General features: G+C 43.0%; 1 protein-coding gene across 2 annotated transcripts in view; it reads left to right on the top strand.

Moving 5' to 3' along the window:
- The first annotated feature begins 1,040 nt into the window (after positions 1–1,040).
- LOC137378701 (fatty acyl-CoA hydrolase precursor, medium chain-like) overlaps positions 1,041–18,816 on the top strand; it is a 65,601-nt gene continuing 47,825 nt past the window's right edge. The window contains exons 1-3 of one of the 2 annotated variants that reach the window (XM_068049049.1): positions 1,041–1,122; positions 6,206–6,410; positions 7,112–7,253. In XM_068049049.1, coding sequence (XP_067905150.1) covers positions 1,056–1,122; positions 6,206–6,410; positions 7,112–7,253 — 414 coding nt within the window. In that variant the 5' untranslated portion in view covers positions 1,041–1,055. Of the gene's footprint in view, positions 1,308–6,205; positions 6,411–7,111; positions 7,254–18,816 lie in introns of both variants that reach the window. The other variant, XM_068049050.1, reaches the window with a different exon arrangement.

Raw genomic sequence — 18,816 nt, forward strand, 5'->3', positions numbered from 1 at the left:
CAACATTTGGACAAGGTAGAGCACAATAACCTGTTTGATGTTATTAACTTTATTATGGTAGTCAGGTCAGGTCGTGTTGGGTGTTGAAAAAAACTGAAGGACTTGGGCCCAGGTTGGATGGATCTGGTTGGATCAGGAAGGGTTGGGTTTCAATTTTATACCCGAGCAGGCCTTTACTGCTGACGAACACTGCTCCAATTACTCTATCACATGTTAGCTTGCAGCACTTGCCTGTGATGATGTATACTAAACTATTTACATCCACAGCGGTATGTTAATTCATATTCAGACAGTATTATCACCAGTATGTCCTTAAAAAACTGCTAATCTCTAACTTTGACCAGTTCTGAGGCAAGGTCATCGCCAGCGAATAAGAGCGATCCAGCCTCATCCTACTTTCCAGCTCTCGGTCCGGAGCCCTTGCAGGTTACAGCACTTCCAGATGCATATCCAAGTATTTTTTAAGGGCAATGAGGGTTTCTGCCTCATCCACCCATTCAGACAGAGTTCCAGATCCTCAACACCCTCTGGGTGAAAAAAAACTCCATAACTCCCTTTAATTTCGAACTCCATGATGCTGCCAGACCTGCTGAGTATTGCCTGCATTTTCGGTTTTTATTTATATTCTTTCCTACCAGTAGTTTGCACCTTACACTTGGTCTGACCTGCAGCCCAATCTGTGGCGACTGACACAAATGAACGATGGGTCAGAAATTTGTGTACACATTTCCCTATTAACACTGGGAGCTTAGCTGCAGTTCTCAGCTCTTGAACTAAAACTTGCCTCAGAAGCAGACGAGCAAGGCCACACAAATCAAGTGTTTCTTCCCTAGGTCACAAACCTGGCATGTGATTCACACTGCCCAAGGTGAGAGAAAAACTTGTGTGTGAATGGGTGCAGGTAATGAAGAGAATCACAATCTGTCCTCAGCTAAACTCCCTCTGGTCCAAAGTCTATGAGGTGAGGAGATTCTGTGCAGGGCTTTGAATAGACTGGTTCCAGTTTCTGACCCTTTAAGGCATTTCCTTCCGTCTCGTTTACCACCTCTTGTGCAATGTTAGTGAATTGTTGGCTTTTGGGACCGTCTCCAAATTTCCGCACCAAACTTCCAGTCTCCACAGGTACTGACTCTGGTTCGGGTAGAGAACTGTTAATTGCAGCACATTCCCTAAAGGCGAACTCGTACTTAATGTGGGGCCGAGAGACGCTGCATTCACTCTGGGTTATTGCTTTGTGTTAACGATGTGCAAATTGGAGCGAATGTTGATTGCGCTGAGCGCAGTTCTGGCGCTGCTTTCTGCAACAGGTAAGCGATAGGGTCGGGAACTGACTGTTCAAAGCTGTGGTCGGTGGTGGGCTACAGCTGTAAAGTTAAACGATCCCTCTCCCCAGCCACATCCAACTCCAGCTTGCAAATAAACAAGAAATGCTGGAAATTCTCAACAGGTCTGGCAGTATAGTACTGAAGACCTGAGTTCCAGAATTTGCTGTGCCCCGAGCCAAGCTGTTTGTATACAGGTACAACTCTGGCATCTACCCAGCAATGTGGAAAATTGCCCCGGTATGTCCTGTAAAGGCCAGCTACCCAACCCGAAGGGACCCGACGACATGTGTCGGGGTCGGGTCGCATCGGATCGGACCGCTGTTCCGGGTCCGGCTTTCAGGCTCGGGTTGGGTTGGCCCGGGTCCGAGTCGGGCCAGGTCTGGGTCGGACACACACAGCGAGAAGTGTTAAAAGTAAAAAACCTTCCGACAACCGATGTTCTCACTGTCGGTGAACCTGCAAGGCTAAGATGGGGGTTCATAAGCCATTTGCAAACCCACAGCCAACACTGACATCTCACTTCCACCCTGCTATCTGCAAGGAAGATCAACCTTGACGCAAGGAATTGCCAATGATGGTGATAGATAAAAATTTGCCTGAGTGACAGGAAACAGAGAGTCGTGGTGAACGGTTGCTTTTTGGACTGGAGGAAGGTAGACAGTGGGGTTCCCCAAGGGTCTGTACTAGGACCACTGCTATTCTTTTTGGACTGGAGGAAGGTAGACAGTGGGGTTCCCCAAGGCTCAGTACTAGGATCACTGCTATTCTTTTTGGACTGGAGGAAGGTAGACAGTGGGGTTCCTCAAGGGTCTGTACTAGGACCACTGCTATTCTTTTTGGACTGGAGGAAGGTAGACAGTGGGGTTCCTCAAGGGTCTGTACTAGGATCACTGCTATTCTTTTTGGACTGGAGGAAGGTAGACAGTGGGGTTCCCCAAGGGTCAGTACTAGGACCACTGCTATTCTTTTTGGACTGGAGGAAGGTAGACAGTGGGGTTCCCCAAGGGTCTGTACTAGGATCACTGCTATTCTTTTTGGACTGGAGGAAGGTAGACAGTGGGGTTCCTCAAGGGTCTGTACTAGGATCACTGCTATTCTTTTTGGACTGGAGGAAGGGAGACAGTGGGGTTCCCCAAGGGTCTGTACTAGGATCACTGCTATTCTTTTTGGACTGGAGGAAGGTAGACAGTGGGGTTCCCCAATGGTCAGTACTAGGATCACTGCTATTCTTGATCAATATTAATGACTTGGACTTGGGTGTACAGGACATAAATTCAAAATGTACAGATGACATAACTTGGAAGTATTATGAACTGTGAGGAAGAGAATGATTGATTTCAAGAGGACACAGGCTGGTGGAATGGGCGGACACGTAGCAGATGAAATTTAATTCAGAGAAATGTGAGGTGATACGTTTTGGTAGGAAGAACGAGGAAAGGCAAAATAAAATAAAGGATACAATTCTAAGGGGGTGCAGGAGCAGAGAGAGAAATTGTTGAAGGTGGCTGGGCCAGGATGAGAAAGTGGGTAAAACAACGTACAGGATCCTGGGCTTTATGAATAGAAGCATAGAGTACAAAGGAAAAGAGATTATGATGAACCTTTTATATAAAAAAAAATGGTTTGGCCTCAGTTGGAGTATTGTGTCCAGTCGGTACCATCCTTTAGGAAGGATGTGAAGGCGTTAGAGAGGCTGCAGAAAAGATTTCTGGGAATGATTCCAGGGATGAGGATGGATTTGGAGAAGCTGGTGGTGTTCTCTTTAGGGAAGACATGATTGAGAGGAGATTTGATCGAGGTGTTCAAAATCATGAGGGTGTAGACAAAGTAGAGAGAAAAATTGTTTCCTTTGGCAGCAGGGTCAAGAACAAAAGGACACAGATTTAAAGTGAAGGACAATAGAACCAAAGTTGACATGAGAACATTCTCTTTTACACAATGAGTGGTTAGGATCTGGAATGCACTGCCTGAGAGTGTGGTGGAGGCAGATTCAATTGTGGCTTTCAAAAGGAAATTGGATAATTATCTGAAGATTAAATGAAAATTGCAGGGCTGCAGGGAAAGGGCAGGGGAGTGGGACTAGCTGCACTACTCTTGTAGAGAGTCAGCATGGGTACGATGGTCCGAATGGCCTCCTTCTGTGCTGTAACTGTTCTATAATTCAGTGCTCAAGGTGGGTCTGATCAGGACTGGACTCAGTGCTCAAGGTATGGACTGACCAGCGCTCTGTACAGTGTGTATGTGACGTCCTCTGACTTGTATTCTACTGTTCTGGCCATGTAATTCAACATGCTGATGGCTGCTCTGTATTGGTTTTACATGTTTAGTGTTGAGACTGAGATGCTTCGGTACATTTCATCTTCATCCTTACCTATTTCAGTGCCATTCATGAAGTACTTGTGTTGCATATTTATATTTCCCATCTGCAGAACCTTACACTTGCTGTTGTGCTTCCCATTTACATATTCTGTTCAGCTCAGCTCTAACTGCAGATCTGTCTCCCCTAATTCCACCATCCTGCCGAGTATCACGTTTCTCAGTGCAGATTAATTATTAAATTAGTGCCAATACTGAGGGGGTGCTGCACCGTTGAAGGTACTGTCTTTCAGATGAGATGGTAAGATGAGGCCCCGTCCACCCCCTGTGCTGGACATAAACGTTCCTGTGGCCACTGTTTTGAAGAAGAGCAGGGTCAATATTGACCCCTCAATCAGCACCTCTAATACACATTAATATTGCTGTTTGTGGGAGCTTGCTGTGCACAAATTGGCTGTTGGGTTTCATACATTACAATACTTAATTGGCTGTGAAACATTGTGAGATGTCTTTAAGGCTGTGAAGGACGCTATACAAATGCAGCTTCTTTGTGGGCCGAAGGGCCTGTTTCAGTGCTGTATCTCTAAACTAAACTAAACTAAACTAAACTAATGGGTCTGTAGTTGCCTGTGTCTGTTCTGCCCCCTGTGTTTGAATATGGTCACTACACCAGCTAGGTTCCGATCTACAGGGACCTCCCAGTCTCTTGTGACTCCCACAGATCTCTTCCCTAGTCTCTTGTAGCCTTCAGAGATAAATGCACAGATCCCTATGGCCTTACTTCTGTTGAGCCCTTTTAGACTGTCTACAACAGCAACAATGCCTTATATTTATATGGCACCTTTAATTTACTAAAATGTCCCAAGGTGCTGCACAGGAGCGATTGTCAAACAAAATTTGATACTCGGCAACATGAGGAGATATTCGGACAGGTGACCAAAAGCTCAATGGAAGAGGTAGGTTTTAAAGAGCATCTTAAAAAGGAGGGAGAAGTGAGGAGGCTTAGGGAGGGAATTCTAGAGCTTAGGGCCTGACAGCTGAAGGCACAGCCACCAATGGTGGAGCCATTAAAATCAGGGATGCGGAAGAGGCCGGAATTGGAGCAGCGCAGAGAACGGAGGGGTTATAGGGCTGGAGGAGGTGAGAGATGGGGAGTGGGGGAAAGGCCATCGAGAGGGTTGGAAACAAGGATGAGAATTTTTTAACTAAATGCATTGCTGGTCTGGTAGCCAGAGTGATGGGTGAATAGAGTTTGGTGCAAGTCAGGAACCCTGCTGAAGCATTTTGGATGAGCTCAAGTTTATGTCAGGTGGAAAATTGGAAGCCGGCGTGGGGAGGATTGGAATAGTCAAGTCTAGAGGTCGTGAAGATATGGATGAGTATTTCCGCAGCAGATCAGCTGAGACAGGGCGAAGTCGGGCGATGTTACGGAGGGTGAAATAGATGGTCTTAGTGATGGTGCGGCTGTGTGATCAGCAGTCAGCTTGGGGTCAAACATAACACAAAAGTTGCGGACAGTCTGTTGCAGCCTCACACGCCAGACAGGGATGGAGTCAGTGGGAATGGAGTTTGTGACGATGGCTTTGGTCTTCCCAATATTTAGTTATTCAGAATATTTCCTATTCCGTACATCTGTAGTTCTCTGACAGACCTCTCGCTGCTGAAGTATTGGAAGAGATTGTCATTTGGCCCTTTACCCTATTTCTTCCAAAAAGAGCAGAGTCCAATCTGCATGTTCCTGGACTATTCCCAAGTTATTTTCCCTTTGTTCAAAGGTAATGTTTATTGAGAAGACAACAGCTGAGTCTCATTCCCAAGAGAACAGCTGCAAATGCTGGAAAACTGAAATAAGAATAGAAAATGGTGTACGTAATCAGCAAGCTACTCAGTATCTGTGAAAAGAAAAGGCAGGTTATGATGTTTTGAGTATATTTTTGGATGTTTTGGGTTTATCAGACGGAAGGATTGGAGATAAACAGGCAGCAGAGGTTGGAAGAAATAGACCGAAAAAGAGGTGAGAAAAAGAAAGGAAGAAATTGCATTTATATAGTGCCCTTCACAGCCTCAGGGCATCCCAAAGCATTTAACAGCCAATTAAGTATATTTGAAGTTTAGTCACTGTTGTGATGTAGGAAACACAGCAGCCAACTTGTGCACAGCAAGATCCCAGAAACTGCAATGAGATAAATGACCAGATAATCGTTTTTAGTGATGTTGATTGAGGAATAAGTTTTGTCCAGGATACTAGGGAACTTCTGCTGGTCTTCTTCAAAATAGTGGTCGTCTGATCTTTTACATTCACCTTAGAGCGCCTCGGTTTAACGTATCATCATAAAGAAAGCACCTCCGACAGTGCAGCACTCCTTCAGTACTGCACGGGAGTGTCATCCTAGATTATGTGCTCAAGTCTCTGGAGTGGGACTTCAACTTACGATCTTACTGACTCAGAAGCAAGATCGCTACCCATTGAGCAATGAACCTAGTAATAAATAACTGAAAAAGAAAGGCAGTCATGTGGTTCAGAAACTGAAATCTGTGCCATTGATGTGTCATTTTTTTTTCAGAAGCCAAGGAAGATCCTCCAGTCGTTGCTACAAAGTATGGGCTGCTGGAGGGGAAGAAGGTGTCTGTGAAGGGGACTTCCAAACCTGTCTTTAACTACCTAGCCATCCCTTTTGCAAAGCCACCAGTTGGTCCTTTGAGATTCACTGCACCCCAGGCAGCAGAAGCATGGACTGGAACCAGGCAGGCAACCAACCTCGCTCCAGGGTAAGAATGGGTGGTCTTGGAAATGAGCTACGGGTTGTCAATGCTGGTTGGACATCATTCCTAGAGGTTTAATCACATGACTTCCTGCCTCTAACTGCCCTGCCCCCGCACTCTTGCTATTGGTCACCTGACGAGTCTTCTCCCGGTACATTTCTTCATACAGCCAAAGTGAACAGAATCGTCATTACCTGATTGATTGACAGTCAAGAATCATCCAAACAGCCTTTTTCTCCAGTGTCCAATAATTTTATAACTAAGTGTTCCAATACTCCACTCCAGCACAGTGCAGTGCTGAGGGAGTGCTGCATTGTCTGAGGTTCCATCATTCAGTTGAGATCTGCTTGTTCAGGCATCTCAGGCCAACATTCACCGTTCAACAAATTCACTTGACACTCATCACATTTTCTTGTACAGAAAGTGGCAGCAGTCCCTTCACTGAGATGAAGCACTCTGCAATGATTTATTTGCAGCCAGTGCTAATTTATTGCCCAACCTAAGTTGCCCAAATGCATTAAAAAAAAATCAACCAGCTTGACAGCTGCCAAATTACCTGATACACTGAATTCAGATTTACCATGGTGTGATTTAAACTGAGAACTTCTGATTACTACCCCAGTCTCATCACGGTCACACTGCCACACCCACTAATGCTTCAGAGTGCTGTTTACATGGAATCTGTTTATCTCTTTCCCATATCCCAGGTGTCTACAAGATACAAAGGAGTTGGAGGCCCATAAAGATTTGCTCATGTACGATCTTATTCCCGGCTCAATGAGTGAGGACTGCCTGTACCTGAATGTACATACACCTGTCGGACCAAAGGACAGGAACAAGAGACTTTCTGTGAGTACACTGTTGGTTTTAACTACCTGAACCCATGAAGAACTACCACACATCAGCAAGGTGGGTCTTGCATCAGAGACTGTCTGGCATCTTGTGCCACAGACTAAGAGAATGGGAGGTGATGGTCACCACACCTCACACTCTTAATTTCAGTCCATAGGTGTGGCACCAAACCACCCAGATCCTGAATCAAGCCCCACCATTGCTGAGTTAGCTGACTTCAGCTGTTGCTATGGTTGGTCTCAGTATCAATGTGTTAGGATGGAGAGAAATCAGCCAATATTCCCTTTCCTTGTGGCTGTGCCTCAGTGGGTAGTGCTCTCACCTCTGTGGTAGAAGGTTGTGGGTACAAGTCTGTTGGAGAAAAATCCAGATTATGCCCAATTATTCAACAAATTCTCCGGACGCAGACTTTGAGAATAAACACTTTATTCATGATATCATGGGGCGTACACCTTACCTAAAAGCGGTCCAGTGCTACTCCACAGAACAAAGGAAATCCACAACGGATATACAGTTACTCAGCCCATCCCGGCTGGACACAATCCAATCAGAACGGTTATTGATTACATACATTACACATAGTACCAATTAGATTACTGATTAGGCATCATGTGGCAACGTGATCAGCTCATGCGAGCCCTGATCACCAATTGATGATCTCAGGCCCCATCAATTATCCTTGAGTCTTCCAACTGTCACTTTTAATTGGGCCTGCATTCCTGAGGGTGCCGTGCAGTCTGCAGTTACACTCGTTGTCTGTGCTATGCTGTACCAAGCTCAAACTGTGAGCTAACTAATCTGTCCCACAATGCCTCGTTCAAATACTCCATTTTGTACCAATATGTAGCTATACTTTCAACTCATATATGAAAGCATATATGTATACGTATTCACTAGGATTATATTAATCTACTTACTCAAATAACAGTTATAGAAGCAAAAGCTCAGCAAAACTGCTCCCACAATCCCTCCTTTTATCATACCATGATAACAAAACATCATCGTATGCAGAGGGGAGAGGTAGTTGGCTTAAAATGCCGCTGAAACATAATGTCTCTTTCTGCCATCGCGCTGTACCAGCTGCAAGGCCAAGTGGCCTCAGCAGCCCTGAAGTTATGAAGTCATTTCTGATAAGCTGTCCCTCCCTGCAGCACTGAAGCTAGCTTGTTAGCAATACATGATTGATTAATTTCATCTTAAATGTTCCCATAAAATTCTGTTCTTAAAATTCTAAAATTCCGTTCCCACAATCCCCTCTTGACTCTTCAAAACCTTTTAAGAATCCTTCCCTTGATCCCACCTAGGTGCCTTTAATGGTCTCTATTTGTCTAGAAACAGCCTTCAACACCCGGAGGGGATGCACTCAATACGTTGCCTGCTTGTGCCACAAGAGGGGCCTGCGGGAACTCTGTAAAGGCATAAGTTTTGCAAGGGCTTCAGTTCCTCGTTTACAATATAAAAGGTGGTACACTTATACAATTACAATTTCGATTGTACAAACATCTTAGAGTACATTGATCATTCATTAATTCATTTTAAGTATATATGAAAAAGTTATACAATTACCCTTTTATGGCATAACTAATTGTCCCTCCTTTGACAGAGCAAGTTCGAACACTAATTGCTTTTTCGGGTAGCTGTCCAACCTGTGTTCATACGTCCTCTTACATCGCCTAATTAATTTCTAAAGTTGCCAAATTAAGTAGGTCACATATAACACCATGATACCCGAAACCACTATCAGGACATGGGAGATAATTCTAAACCAGGGGTGTATCTGCACGTCTGACCCCCAGTTCCATAAGTCCTCCTGCCAGGTAGAATAATTTATCTTGTCAATCTCATCTTGTAGCATCTTCGACTGTTGTTCCAAACTGTAGTACACTACAGCAATGACTTCTCGCTGCTGTCTATCTTTACCCAAGCGTGTGGGCAATAGCTGAATAGTATATTCATATTCTTGGAGGTAATTTGTCAAATCCTCCTTAATACTTTCTGTCACAGTTATCGTTTCTGTCTTTTGCTTATGTATCTGTACCAACTCCATCTTTCCTACTCGGGTTGGTATTTGTGGGTTGAACCAAAATGTACTGTTGCTCACTGGCCAAGTCCGTTTATGTCCATACTGGTACTCCTTTGCTGTGGTGGTTAAGCAATATCTCCCCTTTCCCATATAGGCCACATGGGTTAACCCTGACAATGCTTTCCTAGTCTCCATGGTGCAATTTACAGTGGCATTAAATCCACATTTTGATTCTGCCGTTTTATATTTAGGATGAGGACATATGATCATCTGGTTTTCCAGACTACTCTCAGACAATGGACAATGTTGTTCCAATTACCTCTTTTCCAATTTCCATAACATAGGGTAAAATATCATTGTATTTTATGTAATCTTTTCCCCTTATAACCCCTATATTTTCTACTTTGTTCTATAAAGCTGATCCTGGCCTCTAAATCTAGTGGCACCCATGGCATCAGCAGCCTGCTGCATTACAATCTTACTTAATACACTATACATATTTCTTGCCTGTTCCGTACAATATCCCGGCATTTGCGTCCCTGAGATATTGACCAGGACAGGCACAATCTCATGTTTAACATTATCATACAACGCTTCCCCTGGGCTCGATGTACCCACACACATCCATGTTCCTTTCAACTTTCCTTATCATCTGTTGCCCAATGGGAGGGGCACAAACAATTCCAAAGACACAGCTCCCAGTTACCCCTTCCCCTTTCTGCCTGGTCACGCAGTTAGCACGGTCATCTGTGGAACACTGTACACACTTCCCATCCAACATGTTGTGCAATGCCCCGTAGTTCAAATAGACCATGACCTGTCACTTGTGGCTGTTGGGTCGTAACCTTACTCGTTAGTAATTAAAATGTGGGGGTAATCGTGGTGATTGGAGCTTGTTGTCCATTTAATAAATTTTGAATGCTGGTTTGATTGTTGGCTCCTTCCCTTATACACCCCCCCAATGATTTTGACACAAAAGGTCCCTGGAGGGCCTTTGCTGTCAAAATCTGACGCACCTGGTAGATTAAATTGTCCACTAAAATAAAAGCAAAATACTGCAGATGCTGAAAATTGTCTCATTGATAAAGATGCTGTGATATTTGATGTCTGCAATTAAGGTCTTAAATTCGCAAAGCTGCTGGATCTTTTGCCGTGGCATCAATTCTCACATGGCCTGCCGTCACCTGCTTAAAAACAACCCACAAAGAATCCACTGTGGCTCTGCCCCTGAGCCCAATGGGTTAATTTGTCCAATTCTATCTGTCAATTTAGAAATTTAAAATTTAACAATGTCCAATATGTATAAATTTTACTCTCAGCAATGCAAAATTGTGTGGTGGGTTAAATGGAAAAAAACAGCAGCTGCAGCGGGGTGTTTTTTCCAAGGTGCGGAGCAAAATCGTCTCAGCTGTGTCACTTTACAAAACCTTTTTCTTCTCTGATCGAAAAAAAAACCACACTCCATTTTAATCTATTTAAAAAAAAAATCCTTTTGGTATTAGGGTTGCTCTCCTTCGAAGTTGAAAATGCCACAAATACTTCCGTTGCTTTCCAAATAACAAATCACATCTGCACACTTATACTGGTATTCCACTGTCATGCCACATATTCTGAACTCTCAGGTGATCTTATCAAAAGATCAAATATCAGCGGTGAGGAAAAGGCGGGGGGGGGTGGGGGCACTGGTGATGTCTATCTGAGATCTTTGCTTACCTCCCCCTGCAGGGTCCTGATGTCTCAGGTTATGGCCAGACTTTTAAATGTAGCTCTCTTTAAAAACTCATATCTCCAAGAGAAAACTATCAATTGCCAGTCTTATCTACACTTTCCTGACTTTCACTGGAAAATTCGAGGCTTCTTGGAAATTAGCTGTTTATTTCACTATTTGTTTATCCGCAGAATTCCTTTATTAGCGCTTGCATCAGCCAGATCTGATTGCCAATTCCCATTAATTATAATTCTATTTCATTTTGAGCCCTGGAGAACCTTTACAATTGATATTCATAATTCCTTAAAACAGAAATCAAACATTTCCATTTGATTCCAGACATTAGTATATATTGTTTATGTTTTCTTTTACCTTAGATGACATTTTAACTCCTTAAATAACTTGCCAAATTAAACTGGATTTTCGACATCTCACATTATTCCAAATTCAAATAACAGTAAATTTCCCTTTGAGTGCTTTAAATAACCACCCAGATCAATTAAATTTTGTTTATTGATTCCAATTTCTTATGCCCAGACTTGGTTGTACTTTTTGTACGTTAAAGACAGAAGTGCTTGCAACTATCTCTCCTTCTCAAGCACTTTGTCTCATTGATAAAGATAGTTGCAGCAGGGTTAATTTCTTGCTTGTCTCCAAGGGGGCGGAGCAAAGCATTCTCCGCTGCGTCGCTTTACGTAACCCTTTTGTTTTAATGGAAAAGAGCTAAACTCCATTTTAAATGTTTTTTTTTATCCTTAAATAAGAGATTTCTAATCCAAGGATTATTATTTTTTTTAAAACAAAGATGATTCCAAATTCCAATTCACTGCAATAATATTTAAAAATCAAAACTGCCAATGTTATGAGTCCGGGACTGAAGACTCCTCCAAAACATGACATAATAAATTTGAAAGTTCATTTTGGCAACAAATGAAATTTCCAGTTCTTCAACTTAAACAGGTCAATTAACCTTAACAGTATTAATTCAATTCAGACTTATTAACTTATACTACTTATTAACTACACACAGAACAGAATAGCACGTGCTTATTTTAAAAGATAGGTAAATTACGTCATTTTTCTTGTTCTTCAGGCGCCTTTCAAATGACTGTAATAAAACCAAAAACTAAAGAAAAAGTTATTTAACATTCTTACAACAAAAGATTTAACACTAGGTCCTTACACAAACTTTAATATTTCCCATTATCTCCTTTTTTTTTTTATCCTTCTCTCCCTTAAAACAATATTCAATTCCTGACATTTGCTACTTAAAACAGTCAGTAAAACATGTCTTTAATTTAAACTTAAAAAAAAACTAGAACAGATTTTAAACTGGAACTCCAATTAAAGCAGGAGTGGTACACTTCAAATTGGATTTCTGAGAAACATCTTCAGACCTTCAAGGCTGAAGCTTATCTCTTAGAACATTGTTCATTGCCTTTTCACAGTTGCAAAACCAACTTTTAAAATAAAAATAAAATTTTAACTTAAAATATAATTCAATTTTATATCCTATTCCTGGGTGTACAACACTAAATCGAAATGAACACACTCAACAATCACTTTTCACACTCATTCAATTCCAAACAACTTCGAAAATTGATTTCTGTAATGGGTTACGAATTCAAAATACCAAATCTCTTTCAAAATTCCCTGTCCCGATGTCAAGGAACACACACAGGTTCAACTAATTCACAACCAAAACATGACTCAAGGTTCCCACAAAATATACACTTGTAAAAATAGAAAACGTAACAGACTCATTCTCTCATCATTAAGGCCAGACAACAAAGAGTTAATGACAGTCAGTTGGACAGAACACAAGCTGCACATCCCAGACATTCAATTCATTCGCGGAAGCTTCCAACATTCTCACAGTCGAATCAAAGACACAGTAACTTGTTTTTACTCTAAAACATACCTATCTTTAAAACACATATTTACCGTGGCGCATCTGCATCTCCTTCGAGGGGGCAAACGGACGTGGGTCGCCTTTCTCCAGAGGACACAAATTACTTGTCCCCGGGGGCGACCCTGCCCTCTTGGAAGCCGTTGAGTCCAGATTTCCTTCTACTTTCTCAAAAACCTTCTTCACTTACGAGTTCTTTTCTATGAATCAAGTAGCATTAAAACAGAAGAAAACGAACAAGACACAAGAAAACGAATAGACACAAGGATACGAACAGGCGCGCAGTTAATGTTAAATTCTCAAGGTCAGCTAACCGGCTCACCCCTGTGTCTCAGGCCACGCTCTTCGTTCTCCCTTTTGTCCCACAGCCTTTTTCTCCAGGGCTAGATCAGCTCGTGTACTCAGAAGCAACGATCATGTGCCTGTCAGGTCAATTTGTATTATTAGTTACAGCCCCAGTCATTCCTGTCCTAACCCTTTTGTTTCACGCCTCACATCTCCACTCGGTGGAGGACCAGCTCGTGCAGACTCAAGTTATGACTACTGCTACACCAAATTCGCCAAATTTTACTGGATTTCGTCTAAAAAAATTTTTAGACCTTTTCTAATCAGATTTCAGCCAATTCTTCCTTGACCCCTAGTCCCCCTCTCCCAGATAACCCTGGCCTTCACGTGGGGCCCAGTCGCCTTCTTAATTCCGGCTCAGGCTGGGTGATTGAGACATTAGAGTTGCAGAAAAGTTGACTTACCCCTGATCCGGTCGATTAGGTTCTTTTGGATCCCGTGAACTCAGGGATCCTGCCAAACTGTTGGAGAAAAATCCAGATTATGCCCAATTATTCAACAAATTCTCCGGACGCAGACTTTGAGAATAAACACTTTATTCATGATATCATGGGGCGTACACCTTACCTAAAAGCGGTCCAGTGCTACTCCACAGAACAAAGGAAATCCACAACGGATATACAGTTACTCAGCCCATCCCGGCTGGACACAATCCAATCAGAACGGTTATTGGTTACATACATTACACATAGTACCAATTAGATTACTGATTAGGCATCATGTGGCAACGTGATCAGCTCATGCGAGCCCTGATCACCAATTGATGATCTCAGGCCCCATCAATTATCCTTGAGTCTTCCAACTGTCACTTTTAATTGGGCCTGCATTCCTGAGGGTGCCGTGCAGTCTGCAGTTACACTTGTTGTCTGTGCTATGCTGTACCAAGCTCAAACTGTGAGCTAACTAATCTGTCCCACAATGCCTCGTTCAAATACTCCATTTTGTACCAATATGTAGCTATACTTTCAACTCATATATAAAAGAATATATGTATACGTATTCACCAGGATTATATTAATCTACTTACTCAAATAACAGTTATAGAAGCAAAAGCTCAGCAAAACTGCTCCCACAAAGTCCCACTCCAGATAGTTGAGCACATAATCCAGGCTAACACTCCAGTTCAGCACTGAGGGAGCGCTACACTGTTGGTGGTATGTTCTTTGGATGCAATGTTAAACGGAGACCTTGTCTGCCCTTTCAGGTGGATCTGAAAGATCTAGCGTTCTCTCGAAGAAGAGCAGGGAAGGTCTTCCCATTGTCTTGGCCAATATTTATCTCTCAACTAAAATTGCTAAAACAGATTGTTTGTGGGACTTTGCTGAGTGCAAATTGGCTGCTGACAATGTTTCCTGAACACACCAGGGACAGTTTCAAGTCTAATAAATCAATTAGAGATACAGTCAGTGGTATTTTATCAGCAAACGCAGCCATTATTTTTGTGCACAGCAAGATCCACAAAGAGTAATGAGATGACTGAGTGATCTGCTTTTGGTATTAGCTGAGGGTGAATGGACAAGGGAGCTCTCCACATGCTCTTTGAATAGTGCCCTTCCATCTTGCTGACCCATCTAAACCCAGTGGAACAGAAAATGTATCTCCAACAAACCAGCACTCGATCAGTACTGCACTGGAGTGTCAGCCCAGGAACATAGGAATTGTCAGGCGAATAAGTGAGCGAGGTCCATCTTGTTTGCCTTCTACCGTGCTGATAGTTGCATGATCTAATGATAATGAGGAAGGAGCAATTGAGTAATAAAAGCCAACAACATAATTAAGTTCAGTACCAGAACAGAAGAAAAGGATAGGGAGTTGGACTTTAAAAAGGCAAAGTTCAGTGAGACAAGAAGGGACCAGGCTCAAACTAACTTGGCAGAAAAGCTGCCCGCTGCAGTGGGAAATCTGCAAATATGAGAGATAGGACATTTCTGCCCATCTGATCAGACCATCAACATCTTCCTGCAGCCTCCAGCTATCCACCACACGGCCTATCTTTGTGTCCCCTGCAAATTTCTTGATAATGCCTCCTACATTTCCGTCCAAGTCATTAAGATATACTTCAAAAAGAAGGAGACCCAGTACTGAGCCCTGCGGAATGCCACTGGAAACAGCCCTCCAGTCGCTAAAACACCTGTCAACAACTACCCTTTGTTTCCTGCCACTGAGCCAATTTTGTATCCAGCTTGCTGCATTTCTCTGTATCCAATGGGATTTTATTTTAGCCAGTCTGCCATGTGGGGACCTTGTCAAAAGCCTTGCTAAAATCCATGTAGAGACGCTCATGAGGAAAGTGTAGAAGAGAGGGAAATGGAAGATTAAAAGTGCTAAATGGGAGTATAAAAGGATTACCAGAAAATATGTAAAGGGAATAACATTTATACACGTATATAGGGTTTATAGCAAAGAGACTATGCTAGAACTTTATAAGTCACTGCTTAGACCTCAGTTGGAGTATTGTGGACTGTTTTGGGTACCATACTTCAGGAAAGATGAATGGATTTGAAACAAATAGTGGAACTGATGGTGGGTGGTTCTCTGGTAGGTGCCTGTGCTACAAGCAGAATTCAGACGGGAGAGAGCAGAGGCTCTGGTCACAACCTTCAATCCTTCTTAAATATACAAATTGTGCCATGGGTCTCAGAATGAACCAATATAACAGCTTGTTGGAGGGAGGGAGGAATATGCCAAACTGATGCCAAGGATGAGAACCGATAGTTATGAGGACAGACTTGAACTACTGGGATTGTTCCTACTGGAGCAGAGAATGCTGAGAGGAGGTGTAGGAATGCCTAGGACAGGACTGACTGGGAAATGTGTTATCAATTTAAAATTGTTATATGATTGAGAGAGGTTAGGAGAAGTGTCTTTACACAGAGGGTCATTGGAACATGGAATGCTATGCCACGGGGAGTGGTTGAGGCAGAGACCATTGCAAATTTTAAGGGAAAATTGGATAACTATTTGAAGCAGAGGGGTTCTGGACCATAGGGAGAGAGCAGCCAATGGGACTAGTGTTGGATTTACTGTGGTCAAAGAGTCGGTGCAGATACAATGGGCCAGATGTCTTCCTTCTACTCTGTAAACTTTCTATAGTTCAAAGTCGACTCCATGTGTTGATCGCTCTCTTTGTTTGAAGAATTTCCTGATATCAGACCGCAAGGTAGAAAATGGCAATGCCTGTCAATTATTCATTGCTGTTAATCATTGATGGTTTTTTTCTGATAGACAAGGCTGATGTTTCTAATCACAGTCGATGGCTGAAAGGTCATTAGATTATAAAGAGCAATACTCCCTCTGAAAGGATCCTGATGAAGTCTCACACAGATGTGGCCAAGGTTTGCATTCAACACTGACCACAGGAGTGTTCCTGAGAGGAGACCAACTTTCAGTGACGCAGAGTGGAAGGACCAAGAGTCTCATCCAACACAATACCTGTCAGGGAAAGGGAAAGGGGGCCTTTCATTCCCCATTTTATCTTCACAAGAATCAAACCAAATGAAAGAGATAGAAGGCAATGTTCGAACACATTCTACCATCCAGTTACTCTCTATCCTCTATACTGCTTGATTCTCTGGATATAGAGCCTGATGCAGCAACTCCTACTGCTCACAATGTCACATTAAAGCTGCTGCCACCACTGCCCTGCTCTCCTGATCCCCCGCTCCTGCCAAACCCCTTTTTCCCCCCATCATGCAGGGCCCCACCTGCCAGGACTGAGGCACATTAATTTCACCACATGAACATTAATTTTTAAACTGTTACTGGAGTAAAGAAAGAACTTGCTTTTTAAAAGAAAGCAACACCGGACCCTTGACTGGAAAGACATTTCCATATTTACAGACAGTGCATACAAGGAACAAAAGACCATTCCCTGACACATTCAATCCACAATGGACCTTTGATTACCAGACGTTGAGGGTGGAGGAGCCTGCATTCCAGGTTGACTGCTAAGATGGCCGAATACAAAACGGACCTCCTCATGCCCCCCTCCACCCGCCCCCCAGTCACATGAGTAACCTGCTGGGCAACCTGAGTTTTTTGAATTTGAACTTGCCACAGAGTTTTTGAAGGCAGAAAAGCTGTTTGCTCCTGAGCTGAGAAGAGCTCTCTCTTGCCTGCTCCCATCTCTTTGCCACAGAACTAAAGACCCATTGAAGACACATGAACCCCAAGAGAGAAAATCCTTGTACAGTGAGCGAGGTTTAAGAAGAATACTGGGCTCCAACGAAAAGCAAGATCACCTAAAATCAAGGACTCGACAGTGAGTTCGAAGCCCAGTAACAAAAAATCCCCTTCAGAGATTGCCTCAAACATTTTCACTTTATTTGTCTTCTGCTCTTTTCTGTCCCTACTTGCATGTGTATATCACGTATGCTAGCTTGGGTGCGTCGTGTAGCCATAGGCGTTAACCAAATTAAAATTTAAGGTTAAGTTTTAATAAATGTTACTTCTTTAAACCTAAGAAAGCCTGTTTGTGCTCATTTCTTTGCCTTATAATTGGAAAGCTGTGAACAAGGATTCACCAATGTGGAGCGAAAACACAGTGTGTTTAAAACAAAACCCTGTTTCAGTAAGACCAGGTGAAGACTGAGTGGGAACCCTAGACAGCTTTCTCACCTGGTTGTAACAGATATTTGGGTGCTAGCGCCCAGAACTTTTCCCACAGACAAATGAGAGAAATTGGAAATGAGAAACCAAATTGTTCCCAATCAAAAAAAGAGCAAGATTAATACAGGTTTTCTTGTGGTTGTGTGTGATTGAATACTAACATGTCTACAACTGAAGCGAGTAGTTCTCCAAGCCAGGGTGAAGTAACTTGGGATACGTTAAAAGCACTGTCTATGGAGGAGTTGAGCAGTGTGGGTCACTGCTCGTGGCAAGGCTAGGAAGTCTGAACCCCTAAGGCTAGTGGCCAACCATTTTTCCCTTGAATCTGAAGAAGCAGACTCTGATAGGGTTTTTCTTTTAGCAAAGATACAATTGGAACAAAGGAAACTTGCATTAGAGGAAAGAGAAAAAGAGAGAGTCACGAGATGGAGAAAAAGAGAGCCTTCCAAAAGGAACATGAAGAGAATAAAAAGCAGGAGTGAGAGAGAGAGAGAGAGAGAAAGAATATTCCAGCAAGAATGTGAAGAAAGAGAGTTGAAGTGGCTTGAGTTAACTCGGGCGGGGGGGGGGGTGGGGGGGGTGGGGAGACAGAGTAACCCCAGTGAAAGCATGGCCAATATGGAGGAGCATGATTCAGGGCTGGGTACAAAATTGCTAAAACTCACTCAACTAATTCCAAAATTCAATGAGGAAGATGTGGATGCATTGTTTGTGTCTTTTGAGAAACTGACAAGGCAGCTAAAATGGCCAGCTGAGACCTGGTCTATTTTACTACAAAGCTAGCTGACTGGAAAAGCTCATGAGGTTTATTCCTTGTTGTCAGATGAAAGTTCATCAAGTTATACGAACATACGAATTAGGAGCAGGAGTCGGCCACTCGGCCCTTCGAGCCTGCTCCACCATTCAGTAAGTTCATGGCTAAACTGATTAATCCACATTTCCACCTACCCCCGATAACCTCCCACCC

Source organism: Heterodontus francisci, chromosome 17, assembly GCF_036365525.1.
Source record: "Heterodontus francisci isolate sHetFra1 chromosome 17, sHetFra1.hap1, whole genome shotgun sequence".
NCBI lineage: Eukaryota > Metazoa > Chordata > Chondrichthyes > Heterodontiformes > Heterodontidae > Heterodontus > Heterodontus francisci.